Source organism: Spinacia oleracea, chromosome 2 (assembly GCF_020520425.1).
Source record: "Spinacia oleracea cultivar Varoflay chromosome 2, BTI_SOV_V1, whole genome shotgun sequence".
NCBI lineage: Eukaryota > Viridiplantae > Streptophyta > Magnoliopsida > Caryophyllales > Amaranthaceae > Spinacia > Spinacia oleracea.
This window is the reverse complement of record NC_079488.1, coordinates 26,959,144-26,978,840: the sequence shown is the minus strand read 5'-3', so window position 1 is coordinate 26,978,840 and position 19,697 is coordinate 26,959,144. Positions and strand designations below refer to the sequence as shown.

Sequence of the window (19,697 nt, the reverse complement as noted above, 5' to 3'; positions counted from 1 at the left end):
GGAGAAGCACAGTACATATTGGGCATCAAGATTTACAGAGATAGATCTAAAAGGATGATTGGACTTAGTCAAAGCACTTATATCAATAAGGTTCTTGCACTAGTAGAAAAAACCCTTATTGCAGCGGGCTTTTAGACCCCTGTTGCAGCGTACATCGTATGCTGCAACTGGGGGGCCTGCAACAAGTCGGAACTTGTTGCAGCGTACAATGTTCGCTGCGAAAAGTACTTTTTTGCAGCGTACATATGCATGTACGCTGCAACAAGTGTCAAAAATTTGGCAAAAAACTTGACTTGTTGGAGCGTACAAATTCGTGTACGCTGCAAAAGACCCCACCTTTTACATCTATTTGTACGCTGCAACAAGTCTGGAATTTTGCAAAATTTACACCCTTGTTGCAGCGTACACATATATATGTACGCTGCAACAAAGCACTTTTGGCGGGAAAATTTTAATTTAGTTTAGGGATACCTAAAGTGCCTTGCACCAAATATAGAAACCTGTCACAACAATAATAGAATATCGCAACCTGTATAACAAATATAAAAACAATAACTATTGTTTTATATATTTAATATATCCCAAAACCAAAGTGCAGGTACTACATTTAAATATTTGTACTTTCCAATTTCAATATACGCATACATTTTAATATCAAACAACTCGACCAAGCGCGCTCAGGCCAATAAGAAATACTTGCTGGTAAAAACTTTGCCAATTGCTCACAAACCACATCAATTTCCACACTAGCATAAGGCGCATTCCCCGGAGTATATACCTTCAAAAACAAATATTTGATGGGAGCATTAGATTAAATGTCATTTTAGTCTAAAAATGATCTATAACGACCCCAATGAACCTTAAATGAGCATAAATAGATTGGAATGAGTATTGAAAACTTTCAAACTAATCATATTAATCATGTAATAAGTTTCAATTAAGTCCTTAAATTCTTTAGTTCAAAGTTGGAAACGATAAGGTCATTTTACTCTAAATATAACCTATAACGAATTAACGACCCAATGAGCCTTAAATGTGCGTAAATAGATTGTAAGGAGTCTTGGAAACTTAAAACTAATCATGTTAATCATGTAAAGGTTTTAAAAATGAGTCTTTAGGTTCTTTAGTTTAAAGTTGGGAGTGAAAATGCCTTCTTTTAGCCTTTAGCCTAAATATGACCTATAACCACCAAACAAGTCTCAAATGTACATAAATCGATCGGACTGAGTCTTAGAAACTTAAAACTAATCATATTAATCATGTAATAAGTTGGAAGTGAGTCCTTAGGTTCGTTAGTTCAAAGTTGGGAGCGAAAATGTCATTTTAGCCTAAATATGACCTATAACAGCCAAACAAGTCTCAAATGTGAATAAATAGATTGGATTGAGTCTTGGAAAGTTTAAACTAATCATATGAATCATGTAGAAAGTTTGAAGTGAGTTCTTAGGTTCGTTAGTTCAAAGTTGGGAGCAAAAATGTCTCATTTTAGCCTAAATATGACCTATAACGACCGAACAAGTCTCAAATGTGCATAAATAGATTGGATTGAGTCTTGGAAAGTTTAAACTAATAATATGAATCATGTAGAAAGTTTGAAGTGAGTTCTTAGGTTCGTTAGTTCATAGTTGGGAGCGAAAATGTCTCATTTTAGCCTAAATATGACCTATAACGAACGAACAAGTCTCAAATGTGCATAAGTAGATTGGATTAAGTATTGGAAAGTTAAAACTAATCATATGAATCATGTAATAAGTTTGAAATGAGTTCTAAAGTTCGTTAGTTCCAAGTTGTGAGCGAAAATGTCTGCGTGCTAGAAAATTTTGAGTAAATAAATAAATACTATGTATCTTGATGGGAGTAATGGGAGTAAGCCAAATTGGTAGTTTTCAAAAGAAGATACATGTATGACAAACTTTCATCTTTTACCTTCTCACCAGCAGCTAGGATAATCAATTGACCATCCTCCGCAGGCTTTTTGCTACCGGAAACAGGACCTTCAAGAAATCTCACACCCTTGGATGTAACTCCCTGCAAATCAAATTAAATTAAATTTGGAGTTTCAAAGAGGAAAGACTACTGAAGCAAAAAGATATTCGAAAATGAAGAGTGAACCAAAACACAGTCTAGTAAACAATCAGGTGAAACTGTTGGGAGATGGAATTTTAACTCACAGCTTCAATTACAAAAAGTGCATCGAAGCACCAACTATGATCTAGGATCACTCCACGATTGGGTTTTAAGGAAATTCTATCATTATTATTTGTTACCATAAATCCATATAAGATAGCGAGTTAGTCACTGGTTGTGTTCTGGTTAGTTACCAAGATACCTCAACATAATACAACAGTATGATTATGGCATGAACAGACCAGGGTTTTGAATTATTCAATTTGCTTATTTGACTACATAGATTACAGTGTAAAGCATGAAAGATTTTGAATTATTGTGATTGGCAAGCCTACATCAGAAACCGTAATACAATGTAAAGCATGAAAGGTGTGAGTAAGAACATCAAACCACCAACAAATGCAAAACGTGAAGGTTTGAAAGTTTTTAGGAAGATATCAAAGTCACACGAACTTAAACTATAGTAAAAAAGTTACGAAGTACACTTCAAAGTTCAAACCTCACTAATCTTTACCGATGTATCTGCATCGACAGTTGACATATCAATATAGCCTTTCCCATTGCAGATTTCCTCAAGGACCCCGGCTTTATCAAAAGCAACCTAAGGAATCATGAAGCTGTGGATAAATAAGAATACCAAAACAAGATTTAACAAAGCATTCAGAACTAATTTACGAACCGAAATGGCGGCTGAGGGATCAGACAACATTGCAATCGTATACTTGCACTTCCAGACCACAGCTGTAGGTGTTTCTCCAACAGTAGCTCCATGTTCCACAAGTTCATCACACTGGAAAAATTAACAATATTCTAATTAAGACTAAATGTATATATAATTATATATACATTGTTCAGGATGCAAAAGTAAAATACAATAAAAATAAACGTGTTAACTTCAGACAAGTAAGCATCAAATATCCCAGCTTTCATGGCCCGAACTAACACAACTATTAATTTTCCACTTTTAAAGGTTCATACTATACATCCCCATATCCTGTCGTGATTAGAGAAACTTTTCCGAAACTACTTGAACTGGATTAAACTTTAGATCTTCCTATTCCACTAATATATATCAGCATTTCTCATATCATATTGAAGTCCAACAGATATCTTGCTAGGTACCGAAACTAATAGGCTACAAAAAAGTTCCACAGCTGGGAGGGAAACGGCTCATTATTATGCTATTCTTATGCATTCTATGAAGTTTATTCCTGTAATTACACTCGCAAAAAAGCCACAACAAAAATGTTGCATTACTCCCAGTTTAGTTCAAACAGTATTTGAGTCTGGTTCAATAGACGACCGTAGACCCCCACGGATCATCATTTGAGAGTAAAATTCGGCATGCTCCTGCCAACCAAAACAAGTATTATAACGATTGCGCCACTGGAAGTCAGAAGAGTCAGAACCCATTACGGGGTACTTTAAACTTTATTAGAGTATTCATGACTATTCTGCAACCCAAAAAGTTTAAAACACCACAGATAGTTCAAGGAATAAGGGAATAGCTGGCTAACACACAACCACCCACCAGTCCACTACCCTCCCACCATCGGGGAAATAAAGAAGGAAGCGAGAAAACTATAGAGCTGCTGAATTAGTTTCAGTATTTCCATATCACTGACACCACCGTAAAATAATGGAAATCCAGCTCAACTGGAAAGTAAATTATTTATATATGAATGACAGAAGAAAATTACAAAATGAGTTAACTTCAGTATTTCAATGAGTGGCATATTACTGGATACTTTGAAGAACATGGGGAGTTTCTTTCCATAGCTTTCACAGGCATAATAGGAACCCAAAATTTATTTTAGACAAGTAAACAACCTAGTTTATGCTAAACACTGGGTAGAATCGGCCCATGAGAACATTTGCAACAAGAAAAATGGGCTTCAAATAGGCAACATTCTCAATAGTTAAAGGTGCAGCGTCAATAAGAATTTTACGAGTTGCTAAAAGTACAAACCTGGTGAATTCACTCTCATGCTTAAAAGCATTAGCTCCAACTATGGCCTTATGAGGCTGTACAAGCAGTCCTGAATACTCAGCCACCTAAAGACAAAAAAAAGTAGGGAGAGTAAAGCACTAAGTATGTAACCTAAATCAAAAGGACATTGATTGTCATCGCACAAGCTTCACCAGTCATCATGCACAAAGCTACTGTCATACGTGTAGCTGTTGCCCTAGAGCAGCCCGGTGGGCTCACGAGCACAAGCAAAATGCAGTGCATAGGCCAAGCTAGCAACGCTCAACATTCACTGCAGCTACGAGCCTTGACGACATCAGCTAAAACCGAGCAGAACAACAACATAGCCAAGCCACGATCATAATAGCAACTGAACAACAGGTACAGGTCTGTGCGCACAGAAAGCAAGGTTGTGTATTCTCTCGCTTTTCCAGTAGTAAAAAGGATCAAGCAGCAGCATCACAGCAGACCCTTCAAACAACAAGCCACAACCACAGTGTCAAGCCTAACAAGCATCAGCTGCTGGCCAGATAAAGCAACCTGCAAAGATCAAGCAAATGCAGCAAACACAAACTGCACAGACCAGAATCAGAAGCTGCACCAAACACAATAGATATGCTTAAAGATTTGTGTGAGCAGATAGGCAAAAAAAATGCAGTCTGTTAAGACCAAGCAGCTGCAACAACCACAAACAACACACACCAGTACCAGAAGCTACACTAAGCCGCACAGACACAACAAACTATAAGCTACACCATTCCCACACTTTAATAGGTACCAGAAGCTACGTTTGCGAGCAAGCTAAGTTTGAATAGGTAAAAACCTAAGTTTGTATAAGCTAAACTAAATTATGCTTCTCCATATGCAAGTTTGTCACAAGCACCAAACCATAGGTGACAACCCAAAATAAAAACCAAATGAAAAAAAGTCCTGGACTAATCAGAGGCTTGGTCCATTTCCTCTATAATATCGAAATCTAGCAAGAGGGAGGCACCAGAAAAACTCTTGCCTACTGATGCAAAATGAGCGTAGGAAACCGCAGGACCAAACTATAAAGTCATAGTAATTAAAATCGAGACAAGAAACTAGGACCATCGGACAAGGATAACTTTCCAACCATGTGAAAGGGGAAGAACGATTTAAAAGATGAGTTAAGATCCAAAAGGACAAAATAGACTACTAGTATAACAATATGACACACTTCCCGTGGTAAGTAAAGTGTTGCATATCCAATAACAAATGGATAAAACTAAACCAATGAAAGAAAACTAGGTAATGAGCTAAATAACAAAAAACATATAACTACTCATCTCAAATTCAGAAGATTTAAGGTGTAACTGCACTAGGTGATCAGAGTTACAACCACCTATCTGAAAGTCACGGGCTAAATGGCTAATGGGTGAATAATGCTGTCAATATATTGTGATTAGCTACACGAGGTATAAGATACAGGAAATAACTTCTGCAGAAGTGAGAATTACAAACTAACCTTGCCTTTGAATCATCTCCACCTTTAATCACAACATTATCACATACAATAAATTAGGTAAAGTGTTTGAAAACTACATTGAAATTTAACAGCCATAGAGGATAAGATCAGTGGTTAACAAGAACACACATAAAGGGAGAAAATCAGGTACCTGTACTACTGTCTGACTCCAGTGATTTGCATAGTTTTTAAACAGTAATGAAGGTAAAGTAACTGCACCAAAATGTTCTAACATAAACGACAGAACCAAAAGGTCCAAAACCCATCATATAAATTCAAATAGTCTCCTGTATAGTCATGATGTGTCTGTTCCTTCCCAATCTAAAAACCCTAAAAACAAATTGAACAAAAAAATTGAACAAACCCTAAAAACGAATTGAACAAACGAATTAAACCCTAAAAACGAATTGAAAAAACGAATTGAACAAACCCTAGAAAAGAATTGAACAAACCCTAAAAAAGAATTGAACAAACGCACAGAACCCTAAAAACGAATTAAACAAACCCTAATTCTTAAAACGGAAATCAGATAAACGAATTGAGCAAACCTAAAAGAGGGGACAGGGAAGATTACTAGGCGCGGCGAAGAGGTTGACGGAAAAAAGGACGCGAGCAACTTTCTTTCTTGAAACCACCGGCGCGAGCAAGCTAAGTTTTCCCTTGGAACCAACGGCCAAGCAAGCTAATAGGTGGCGACTCGCGAGGAGGCTAGAACCACCGACGAAGAAGCTAGTTTGACGATGAAGGGAAAGGTTTTTTTTTTGAGGGGACGACGCAGGGAAAGTTAAGGGAGAAGAAGGGAGCTCAGTTGAGCGCGAGAGATGCTAATTTGTTTTGAATTAGTTTAAAAGAATATTGCAGCGAAACTTTTTTTACCCGGGTTATTGAAGGGGATTTAACATGTACGCTGCAATAAAAACGAGCTATTGCAGGGGGCTTTTAAAATGTACGCTGCAACAAACTTTTTTGCAGGGAACAATTAAATTGTACGCTGCAATAACCCTTTAAAGGGTTTGACCCGCGTTGACCGACTGGTTGTTGAAGCGTATTAATACATGTACGCTGCAACAAGGGGGCTGCAACAGGGGTTTTTTTCTACTAGTGTTGATAGGTTCAAGATGGCAGACTCCAAGCGAGGCTACCTACCCATGTCTCATGGAATGACTCTAAGCAAGACTCAGTGCCCAAAAACACTTGATGAGCGTAGACGAATGAATGGGATTCCATATGCATCATTGATTGGTTCAATAATGTATGCTATGATATGTACACACCCGGATGTTGCGTACGCACTCAGTGCTACGAGCAGATACCAGTCAGACCCAGGAGAGGCACATTGGACTGCTGCCAAGAATATTCTGAAGTACCTGAAAAGGCACAAAGATGACTTCCTGGTCTATGGTGGAGATGATGAATTAATTGTTAAAGGCTATACGGACGCAAGTTTCCAAACCGACAAAGATAATTTCAGATCATAGTCTGGGTTTGTCTTCTGCCTCAACGGAGGAGCAGTAAGCTGGAAAAGTGCTAAGCAAAGCACCATTACGGATTCTACAACTGAAGCGGAGTACATTGCTGCACATGAAGCAGCAAAGGAAGCTATATGGCTAAGGAAGTTCATAGGTGAACTTGGTGTAGTCCCCTCCATTAAAGGACCAATAGCCCTGTATTGTGATAATAACAGAGCTATTGCACAGGCAAAGGAGCCTAGACACCACCAAAGAGTCAAGCATGTACTTCGTAGATTTCACCTTCTACGAGAGTTCGTTGAAAGAAAAGAAGTCGAGATAAGCAAGATTGGAACTGATGACAACATATCAGAACCATTGACTAAACCTCTGCCGCAGGCGAAGCACAACTCGCACACTGCAGCTATGGGAATCAAGCATATTGGAGAATGGCTTTGATGTCCTTATTTAATGTTTTAAAGTTTTAGAGTTTAATACTTTGTAAAACATTATTGGTTAATCATTCACAATAAATGAATAGAATCCATTTTCCATTTAATTTGTGGTTTATTAAATGATGAGTCCCTTCAATTTGACGAAATATTCAAGATAGACTGTCAGGACCAGTCCTGTGACTAAGAAATGTCTATCAAGTGAACTTGAATGTCAAAAGTTGAAAATGGTCCCTGGTCGGAGTTTTCTATAAAATTGGACGCATAGAAAATGTTAGACGACTAGAATGCAAGATGACTAGTAGTTCTGTTTCTTGAACTATGTGGACATGGCAATGTCATAATCATTTGCATAGATACTTACTTTGGGAAGACTAGTATCGGACAGACCTATGAAACTTTACTGTAAGAGATGAAAATCTGTCATAACTAAATTTCATTAAAATTATTAGACACTAAATCCTCAATACCTGGTTGATTTGAGATTACTTGTTTGAGAACTGGTTACTTTGACGTTGACCAACCGTCGCACCGTAAAAGGAGGCTATAAAGGCAACGCTTCGGTAATCACCTATTAAACGAAGTCTAAGCTCAAGATCCCAAGATTGGGATTGTCCTCCCATAAATCGGGATGAGATGTTTAAAAGTTGTACAAGGCCACTCGAAGAGCTAGAAACTGTAAAATGCATGGCCGTGCTCGGATGAATCATAGGCTATGATTATCTGTTTATTTGATCAGTTGAACTCTGAAACCGAGAAACACCTCTGGACATAATAAGGATGAAAACTCTTACCTTATGTTCAAGAGCAAGCATCGAGTGACGAAAGAATTAGGAAATGCACACTTATCCCTAAGGACAAGTGGGAGACTGAAGGGAATAATGCCCTTGGTCCAAGTATGCATATAATATTAAGTCTAATAAATGCGGTTCAGTATTAATTAACAAGTTAATAATTCAGTGAGATCAAGTGAGCTGAATGCCTACCTAGAGGCCGCTTCAGTTCAAGTGGAATTAATTATATTAATCCACAGCCTACTCTTGACTTAACCCGTAGGGTCACACAAATAGTACGTAAACGGATCAAGTATTAATGGAATTAAATACTCCATCTATGGATATTCGGAATCGACGGATCTTGGTTTCAGTGGGAGCTAAGATCGTCACAAGCAAGAAATGAATACTCCGGAAACGATGATATTGCCGGAAACGGAAACATGGATCGTATCGGAAATATAAATATTATCCAAGTCGTAGATGTTGCCGGAAACGGAAACATGGTACGTATCGGAAAATATTATCGGAAATGGAAATATTTCTGGAATCGGAAATATTGCCGGAAACGGAAATATTGTCAGAATCGGAAATATTATCGGAATCAGAAAATAATTCCGGAAACGGAAATATTAAATATTTGTTCGAAACGGAAATTAATTCCGGAATCGGAAATATTAAATATTGTTCGTATCGGAAATGAATTCCGGAATCGGGAATTTAATCGGAAGCGTATCGTACGAATTAGCATCGGACGAGGCTCGCTAGACGAAGGCCCAGCACGAAGCCAGGCCATCGCCCAGTAAGCCACACGCATCACCAACATACGCCAAGCCTCGACCAGGCCCAGCGCAAGGCCAAGCCCAGCCAAGGCCTTGGGCGCGCGCGCGGACACAGGCAACAAGCATGGGCCGAGGCGCTGTGCGCTCAGCGTGGGCCGCAAGGCCTGCGCGAGTGTGCGGTGCTCGTGCAATGCTTGTGTGCGTGCTATACGAATCCTAAAGCTATCAGGATTCGATATATGATTAAAATCCTAATCCTAAAAGATAAATTAATTAAATAAGAGTTCTACTAGGATTCTAATTTAATTAATTCGTATCCTAGTAGGATTCCAATTCTCTTTCCATACCCCTATAAATATGTGGCCTGGGTTCACAATTTATATCGAGATTTGAAGTATTCAAAAGGTAAGATTTTCAAGCAAAAATCAGCCAAACACTTGCAACCCAAATAGCCGAAAATCCTAGTAACCTTAAGGGCGATTCTAGTTGGTCAAGCTTAAGGCGGATCCGGATGTGTTGTGGACTATCTACGGAGGGACGACACTTGGAGTCCTAAAGACTTGTTCTTGTTCGGTTCGGGCACAACTAGGGAGGGCACGCTACAAAGTGTATGCATCTGAATTATGCTAAATGATTATGTGTAAATAATATGTTTCCTGGCTTTATGGTTTTTCCGCATGATTTATGTTTATTCATATGTATCATAACCTAACAGCGGATCCATTGACTAAACTGTTGCCACAAGTGAAACACAACGCACATGTAGCAACCATGGGAATCAAGCATGTTGGAGAATGGCTTTGATTTTCTAAGTATTGTTTTAGAACATCTGTTAGATCTATGTTTAAAACAATTGGTTTAACCATTTCATATTTATGAAATTTATTTATTTCATATTCATTTAATTGTGGTTTAGAATTAAATGATAAGTCCATGTGATTCAAATCATTCAAATGGGATGTCAAGATGGATTCTTCGACAAAGAAACACCCATAAGTGAACTTGAATATTGAAGTCACAAAGGATCCCTAATCCAGGTCATTGAAAGGTGGACGACCAATGACTAATGAAGATTAGATTGCAAGTAGATTACTTAGTTCTGTTTCTTGAACTAAAGTGACCGGATGTCAGAATCTTTTGCATAGATACTTATTGGATCTTGTATCGGATTGACCATGAGAACACTTTAAGAGATTAAAGTCATGTCATAGGTAGTTCTCATTAATGGTGATTAGAAACCATTCCTCAGAACATGAGCGATTATGTCTCCTCGTTTGAGAATTAGTTCGCTTTGATACTAGCTAAACGTCGCACCGTAAAAGGAGACTATAAAAGCAGTTATTGGGCGTACTATGAATGAAAGCGAGTGTTCATAGATTGCAAGAATGGATTGTCCTCCTATCTTTGATAGGATATGGTGTTGTTGTGTAACAAGGCCTCTCGGAGAGTTAGATACTGTAAAATGCATGGCCGTGCTCAGAATGGTTAGGCTTAACCTTCTGCAAAAGTTTGACAGTTGAACTCTGTAATCCGAGAAACACTTCTGGACCTAATAAGGATGCCTTGGATCTTACCTTATGTTCAGTAAGTAACACTAAGTGACAAAGGAATGTGGATGCACACTTGTCTGAATGACAAGTGGGAGATTGAAGGAAATATGTCCTTCACCTAAGGTGCATTAAGTCTAATACGAAGGTTCAGATTAATTGCGAACAATTAATTCAGTGAGATCAAGTGATCGGAACTGCTAGCTGGAGCAATGCTTCCGATCACTGAGTTCTAATGGATATTGAACTCACAACTTACTCTTGACTGAACCTACAAGGTCACACCAATGACACGTAACAGATCACCGGATTAAATGAATCGGAAATTCATTTAATAGCTTTTCGGGTTTTAAGTTGGAAATGTATTATACGATACGACCTTGCATCGGAATCGTATATCGTATCGCGTATATTCGTAAGCTAGGCGACACGAATAAATCGTATCGTACGACGGTGATTCGTCGTATACGAAATGATAAATAAATATATCTGAAATATATTTAATCGCGAATAGAAGGAGAGGCCCACGAGCCGAGTGCACGAAGCACTCGAGGCCCATGGGCGCGCGCATAGGCGAGCAAGCAAAGCGCGGCAGCAGCGAGGCCCAAGAGGCGAGGGCTGTGCGCGTGCAAGCGGGCCGAGACCACGACACAAGCAGCAGCGCGGCCCACGGCCCTTCGCTGTGCGTGTCCGTGTGACTTGGCGTGCAAGCTTGCTAGCCGGCCTTTCCTCTTGGCTTGGTCGGTTAGTAAGGTTATGTAAATAACCTTACAACCTAATTTCCAACTTACCACAATCACAATTCAGATTACACACAACCCTAGGAGAAAACAGAGAACCCTAATTCTCTCTGTGCCTCCATAGTTTGTTCATCCCAAAAACCTAAGTATCTTGATCAATTGTCTAAGCTACGATAATCAAGACGGATCTGAACGTGTCGGTGAACCAAGTAGAGGAACGACAAGTGGAGTTCTTTGTTCGTGTTCGTTGACATATTATTGTGGAAAACACGCTTCGAATGTAAGTTTGCTTAATCTGTGCTTTATACATGTTTCCTGGCTTTGGGGATTGTTCCGCACATGTTATTATGTTTAACTGTATTCCCCTACAGAATGGTTCTAATCACCAGTAATGAGAACTACTTATGACATGACTTTAATATCTTAAAGTGTTCTCATGGTCAATCCGATAGAAGATCCAATAAGTATCTATGCAAAAGATTCTGACATCCAGTCACTCTAGTTCAAGAAACAGAACCAAAAAATCTACTTGCAATCTAATCTTCATTAGTCATTGGTCGTCCACCTTTCAATGACCTGGATTAGGGATCCTTTGTGACTTCAATATTCAAGTTCACTTATGGGTGTTTCTTTGTCGAAGAATCCATCTTGACATCCCATTTGAATGATTTGAATCACATGGACTTATCATTTAATACTAAACCAAATTAAATAAACTGTTTAAACCCTAAGTTCATAAATGATAAATGTTTAAACCAAATGCTTACCAATTTGTGGGCCTCTAACCCAAAATCAAGAATTTAATGTTTTACAGATATAGGTCTTTCACCCATTACTTAAAACATTCATGGAACTCAAACTTGATTCCATATCTGCATATGAATGTTGTGTGTCTCAATGAAGAGGTTTAGTTTATCATACTTTGCTATTCTTAGCATCTTTTCTATCAAAAGCCTTTCGATGTAAGATGAAAAGATCTTTAAATATGTTTATAGAATGATCCAGTCTTTTATTGCTGTTTAGAATGATAATCATATCTTAAATAGAAAATTATCCAGATAGCAGACCTGTGATCAACCTGAGTTCATTGAAGAACTCCCACAAGAAACAATTCCCTTTCATTGCTTCTTAGGCAATAATGAATTCATATCAATTATGTAGAATTGCAAATGATGCCATCCTTTTGGAATACTCCAACCAGTTCACAGAGATGTGGTAGATACATCTTTCAACTGAGAACTTTTGAAACTAATCATTGATTCAGTTTCCCATGCATGACATATGGTTTAGAACCTATGTCACCACCTTTTAATCACGACGCCTAATTGCCCGTGTATGTTTATGGTTTTCCTAACAACAAGATTCAACTTTTGCTTAGGCAAATGCATGTAGCATCAAAACTTTAGTTCATCTTCACTTCCTCTTATCAAGTGCTCATCGTACATATCCAAATGTATTGGATGTTCTTCATATGGTTCTAATGATCTTTGATTAGATCAATAGAGATTGGTATAAACTCGTCACGATCCAATGTTCACGAGTTATCTTGGCGATCTATATATCACATCATACATGATTGATTGTAATGCAAAAACCATTCGCATTTTAAAATCTATCCATGTAACTTTTAGCTTTATTCTGTTTCAAGAGATATTGAATCGTGCTAAAATCTTGGCATTGCCATGTGATATAAGGTGAAGGCACCTCTTCAAGGTCCTTCTTGTTTAACTTTAGTGATAACAGCCTAGCTTTATACTTTAGTTAAAGCATTCATTACTTAGACTTACTCATATGGGTTGAGAGTCTCTTTTGAGTCTCTCCATTGTGTTTGATTTAGTAATTATTTTTACAGAATCCAAACAACGCTTTAGATCCTATCCAATAGATCTTTAATCCAGTATGTTCTAAGTTTCGCCATGGCTCTAATATTGACAAATACTTTCAAATCTAACCACTTAGAATTTGAATGTCATTTTCAATAGAGAGATATGTATCTCATATATAGAACCAATAAACTTGACTTAACTCCCACTAAACTCCTCATCTATAAGATGATCCATATTTTCATAAAGCTATGATTGCTCAATAGCCTTTTAGACAAATATGGTCCAATTCCCACTTGCATGCTTTAATCTACGAATAGATTTCTTAAGCTTGCTATTTTATCTAGCATCCAAAACTTTTACATTGTGTGATGCACACAATTCCTTTCTACAAGTCCAATTGAGTAAGGTGTTTCATTTTCCAATTGCCATATGCAATGATTGCTAGATTTATCCAAAATAGTTCAAGCATTCCGACTTGGTGGAAAAGATTTCAACATTATCAACGCCGTGAAGTTGTTTACAATCTTTAACCACCAATCTAGCTTCTCTTTTGTAAGTGTATACAATATCATCTCTTTATGTTTTGAAAACATGTTTGCAACCAATGGGATTAAACCCTTTATGCAAATCAACGTTGTATGTTTAGAAAACATGTTTGCAACCAATGGGAGTGAACCCTTTATGCAAATCAACGTTCTATGTTTAGAAAACATGTTTGCAACTAATGGGAGTGAACCCTTTATGCAAATAAACCAAATCATAGATTTGATTCTTTAAGATGAAGATATTTCAGATAAAATGGCCTCAAACCATTTTGTATGGCCTCGAACCATACTTATGTTTCTAATGGCCTTAAACCATATTTGTTATTTCTGATGGCCTCAAACCATACTTGGGAATTTTTAATTCGTCGTAGCTAACCTGTAAGTCGTATGTTCTTGAAGCACTTTCCAAAGTCTTCATAGTTTTCATTCCTCAAGATATCTATATATCTATCTTGTTGAATTCTATTCCTTATACGATTTACCTAGGTATTGAACATCAAACGTTAGTGTCTATAAAGACATTACTCAAGTCCTTTGAGTATTAGGATTCTCATGAAGCACTTCTAAAGTCTTCCTGAAGCTCTTCCAAAGGCCTCTAAGTGCGGAGCTTTTCCAAAGACTCCTAAGTATCCTACATTTGTTTGTTGCTTGACTCGAAGTTCATTCGAGGTCATTTTTCTCCCACTTCCCTTTTTGAAAATATGATGGTTTTCTAAAACACATTATCTTAAGCAACAACCACATGTTCTCAGATTTGTGGTAGAATCAATACCTTTTGTTTCTATGAGTCGCTCATAAAGAAACATATATCTATCCTTGAGTTTGTTTGATGTAAACACTAACTCCCACTAGGTTTGACAACCCTAGATGTATATGTAATGAAAAGATGTACTGAACCGAAGTTCAATCCTTATGATATCTTATCCTTAGCTTCGACAACTTTGTTTAGTGTGATAGTCATTTGAGAGTATCATCTAGAAACTACATAGGAAAATAGTCGTGATTATCGTTAATCGAATAGATTCCGATTTCTCCATTTGGACATACCATATTCTTATGGAGCTTCGATTGTTATAATGCCATATAAACAATCTAGATAATCTTTCTTGGCTCATGCAAAAATCACCTTGACCCAGCCTAGATGTTCCAAAATTCTTGCCAAGTTGATTTTATACCCTTTTGTGAATTGCATTGAAGCATTTCACATATTTCACTTTGAGTAAATATAGCCATATTTTCTCAAATTCTTGTGAAATAGGTAAGTCATAAAATCCATCATTTGCATGAACTTTATTGTCTAGAAACTTCTAACAATAGTCCATTTCTATGTCATGTTCAACAAGCAAGACCCACGTGTCTTAAATTAACCAACTTTCAGAAATCCATGCCATGGAATCTTAGAATGTTGTCTTGTTGATATGGTCGTATGACATTGCGAAAGATATGTGGAACACAAATCAAAATGTTTGTTTGAACCTTCTGAAGTTTGAGTGTGAAGATATTCGTTTGTTTATTAATCAATCATATGACTCAATCCTTAAATGACCATTTCATTCAAATAAACACTCAACGAATGTTTTTGTTTACTTTGAATGTGAGTCTGTCCATTGTCCAAACAGAAATTGATTATGATGATTAATGGAACATAATACCATTAAGTTCCAGCCTTTAGAAGGACTTTAAAACAAACATGATGACCCTACAATTAATGTAGCACAACTTTGCTTCATTTCCCACTTGTAGGTCAATAACCAGACTTAGCTCCCGGAATTTGAGTTCATAACAAGAGTTAAAACCTCAAGCAGGTAATCTAATACCATGAGAGTTTATTTGCTAAGTCGTTTCTCTTTAACATAAACTTCAAGGTAGAAATAGAATATCTAATTCATTTCTTTTGTTCCCCTTTCCTATCCTTTCTAGCACGTTTTCTTATAGTCCAAAAGATTTTACTCTTTGCTTGATCTTCTTACTTAATTTGTTATGGTTACAAAGTCCCTTTCTTTTATTCACTTTGAATGACAACATCCAATGAGTCTAGTTCATTTATCGAATCAAAAGAAAATTGGTTGTTAACCATTGGTTATACATGAGTCTTCAACTCAATACTTCATTATTCCAAAACCACCCAGTATTCTGAATATATGAGGTCCAATCGGTCTACCATTCAAATTTTAGTTTGAAAACAACCATGAAGATCACTATAAGAAAATAGCATTCAAGATACGCTCTCACTCTCCATTTCTTTGAGAATCGCTCTCAAAATTAGTTACCAATCGATCGAGGAAATATTGCAGTTCTATTATCCGAGCGCAACAAAGTTGAAGATTTACGATTCTACGAAATGAACTTGCAAAGAAAACATTCATCATACTTTAATAACTTGAAATAAAAGAAATCATGCAATCATCAAAGCTATTAAACATTTCATTCATGCATAAATAAAACATGGTCCAAAAATGAATGAAACGATTCCAAGACCCTAAAAGTCCTAAATCCTTAAGCAGCTTTGGCATGTCTTAAGTAGTTTAAGATTCTAGGTAAGCAAAACCTATTGCTAATAATCTCCAAATTACTCTTGGTTAATAAATTAATACCATAATTTATCCCATTGCCACAACATAATGCCATTGTTGTTTGAGTTGAAACCACAATCAACGTGCTCCTTTGGGACGCCTTACCACCTAAGTCAACTAAAATAGCACCTCGCTTTGGCGGAAACCTACTATCTTAGATCCTTAGATTTTTGTAAGTGCTTGATTTGGAAGGCAATTTTTAAACTCAATATTGCTTTAGACCTAGTTGTTTCTATGTTGGTTCGATTATTTAGTGAACTTAATCTAATCGAGTCATACGAAACAACCTATTCATGCAAAGTATACATTCATACATTCAAGCATAATATATATATATCAAAATGCATAAATAAATGGTGAACTAGTATGGCCCAAAACATCTTGTCTTGAAGCATCCAATCTTCATCACCACCTTGTTAGCTTGGCATCGTCTTGAATCTTCGTTCAATTGCTAACATAAAGTTCTAAACTTAAAAATACTTGAAAATAATAAAATTACATCAAAATTTCCATGGTACGCAGACCATATTTAAAACTTTACATTCAAAGATAGAACGGTTCGCAAACCGTATTTAACTATCCTAAATGGCCATACTAGTCACTTGGAGTACCTGCATTACATAAAATATATATTTTATGCATTCACCCATTCGTATGCTAAAATGAATGGCCCATGATAATAATGCAAGTATTTACGTGAATTAATTAAAATTCACGTTCACATAAATGTGTCTTAAAAGATTAATCAATTTCCAAATTATTAATCCTTAGACTTTATTCTAATTAAAATTGAATTTAATAAAATAATGCGACCTACGAAAATAATTAAAAATAATTATTTCATTTTAATTTCATTTAGTGGATCCACTCAAACCAATAATTATTTCGGATAATTAATTATAAAATATTAAATTAAAACTCGCGGCCCGGCCCAAGTAAATAAAATAATAAATTAAATATCCCGTTAGCCCAAATTAATGCAAACATGTCAAGCCCAACGAAATAAACAAATTTAAGAAAAAATGTCCAAGTGCATGCTTGGGCTAGACTTGCGCCCAGCCCATCGTTGCGCTTGTGTGGCCTACGAGGCACACAAGCAATGCTCGCACACCCCGCAGCCTAGCACGCGTCCCCACAGCAGCTGCTGCCCTGCGCGCTTCGTTCGAAGCTCGTCGTGCACATCCCTGCACGTCGCAAGGCCTCGTGCCTTGCTTTGCTCGCAGCCCACGCCCATCGCCCTCGCCCAGCGCGCGCGCGGCACGCAGCGCCCATGCTGCTGCCCCCGTCGCTGCGGCTTGGCACGGATGCGGTGGCCCGCATGGCTCGACGAGCCACACGTCCACCCACCGTTGTGTTCGTGCCTTTGGTTCGTACTACGGACCAACTTAATTAAAAAAAATTAATTTCACGAACTTTTGCATTAATTTTATTTTTCATAAAAAAGTTACGATTTTTATTTTCGAAAAACAACGGTTTTTACGATTTAATAAAATTAACGACAATCCAATTTCGTAAAATATTAAATCAAGGCTAACATTATTCAAATTTTAAGAACGAACGAATCAACCAAAATTTGAAATTTTAAATAATAAAATCCAAAACTTTAAATTGTTCTTTAAACATTTAAATTTCAGATTTTAATAATTAGGTTTAAGTGCGATTGAAATTAACAAAACCATTCAAAATTTTAATCCAATAATTTTTAAAATTATCCACTGACCCATGAAATTATATTTCCTTTCCCAATTAACCTAATTATTAGATCTAAATTATTTAAAAAATTAATTAAGGATCTAAATATTACGAATTTGGGGAAAGCAAAATTAGGGTTTATACTTATCTGAAAAATCTGAAATTTTTATCATAGATCAAGAATATACCCAGAAACATCGTGCCAAAATTTCAAGCAATTCCGAGTTTTTTAGGTTGACCTTTTAATTGAATTACTTTCCGACACTTTTAATTTTTATTCGAAAATTAACAAAAACGCCCGAAAAACATCACTTTGAGGCCTGTTTTTGCAATCCTGTTCCCATGAGTTGATCTTAGAAAATCGTTTTCAATCAGATTAGGGTCAGAAAATTCGAAAAACCGAATCTTTTTTATTTCGGAACAGGTTACGCATTTAATTGAATAATCCATAAAATTTTCGAAAGGAAAATTTGGTATTTACTACCTTAAAAATACACCACTTTTGTATTTACTACCTTATGAAATTTTTATTTTAAATTACTACCTTAAAGTTCCAATTTTTTTTCATTTACTACCACTTTACAGTTTTTTCATTTTAAAACTGGGATATTTCTTTCGTTTCTTAACCGTTTAAAGTGATTCAAAGTTCATTATTTTCCTTTTTCTATAAGGATTTAATTGAGAACGACATTTCAAAATAATTCGTTTGGTGATTCATAAATATTTTAGAGTTTTAAAGATAATATTTAATATGTTTAACCTTTTACAAAATGTTAAAAGCAAGATCCCTATGGAATCGTTACACATAAACGAGAAGAATGGGCTTTGAATCACTTAAAATGATTAAGAAACGAATGAGATATCTAAATTTTAAAACGGATATTTCATGAAATACCCCCGAGGTTTAAGTTAATTCACCAGGTACCCTCGTTGTTTCAGTAATCTACCAGGTACCCCTCAGGTTTCATTTTCTCGCATGACTTAACCCTGCCGTTAAGTAGCCGTTAGAAACTTTTTTTCACCAGGTACCCTCGTAATTTATTTCACCAGGTACCCCTGAGATTTTTTAGATTTTCACCAGGTGCCCTTGTGCTTTATGGTAATTTCACCAGATACCTCTGCTCACCAACGGCTAGTTTCACCAGGTTTTGTTCTGTAACAGTTGCTGGGGGAGGGGAATATGAAGTGAAAGAGGGGGCTGTCAAATACCCTATTAAGTTTGATGCAAGGACTTGTGGTTGTGGAGTATGACAAATATCTGGCATACCTTGCAGACATGGCCTTAGGGTTATTTACCACCAAAGACTTGAGGCTACTGATTTTGTGTCTCACTACTTCAAAGGGCAAGCATACAAGTTAACTTACTCAGAGCACATACACCCCATGCCTAACCCAACCCAATGGCCTTCTTTTGACCTTCCTATTATCCTCCCACCACCCATGAAGAGAGCATCAGGTAGACCCCCTAACCTGAGAAAAAGAGGTAAACATGATCCAAAAAGGGGAAAGAGAAATAGCACTGTGAGGTGTGGTAAGTGCAAGGAGGTGGGACACAATGCAAGGACATGCAGAGGTGGGGCCACTGCAAAGCAAAAGAAGGCTGCTGCTGCTGCTGCTGCTGGTGCTTTTGGTTCTGCTGGTGCAGCTGGTGCAGCTGGTTCTGGTGCAGCTGGTTCACAGCAAGGGGGAGATCAAGGTGCTTCCAGTTCACAGCAACAACGTAATGCATCAAGT

At 37.1% G+C, this 19,697-nt stretch overlaps 1 protein-coding gene across 1 annotated transcript; it reads right to left on the bottom strand.

Annotated features, from left to right (window-relative positions):
• Positions 1-535: 535 nt before the first annotated feature.
• Positions 536-19,228, bottom strand: LOC130467294 (uncharacterized). Its single transcript, XM_056835767.1, has 8 exons — positions 19,090-19,228; positions 5,737-5,798; positions 4,589-4,636; positions 4,000-4,182; positions 2,807-2,917; positions 2,627-2,728; positions 1,927-2,028; positions 536-778 (listed from the first exon to the last, which is right to left on the bottom strand). The coding sequence occupies exons 1-8, from the start codon at positions 19,226-19,228 to the stop codon at positions 608-610; spliced, it is 918 nt and encodes a 305-aa protein (XP_056691745.1). The 3' UTR covers positions 536-607.
• Positions 19,229-19,697: the final 469 nt, after the last annotated feature.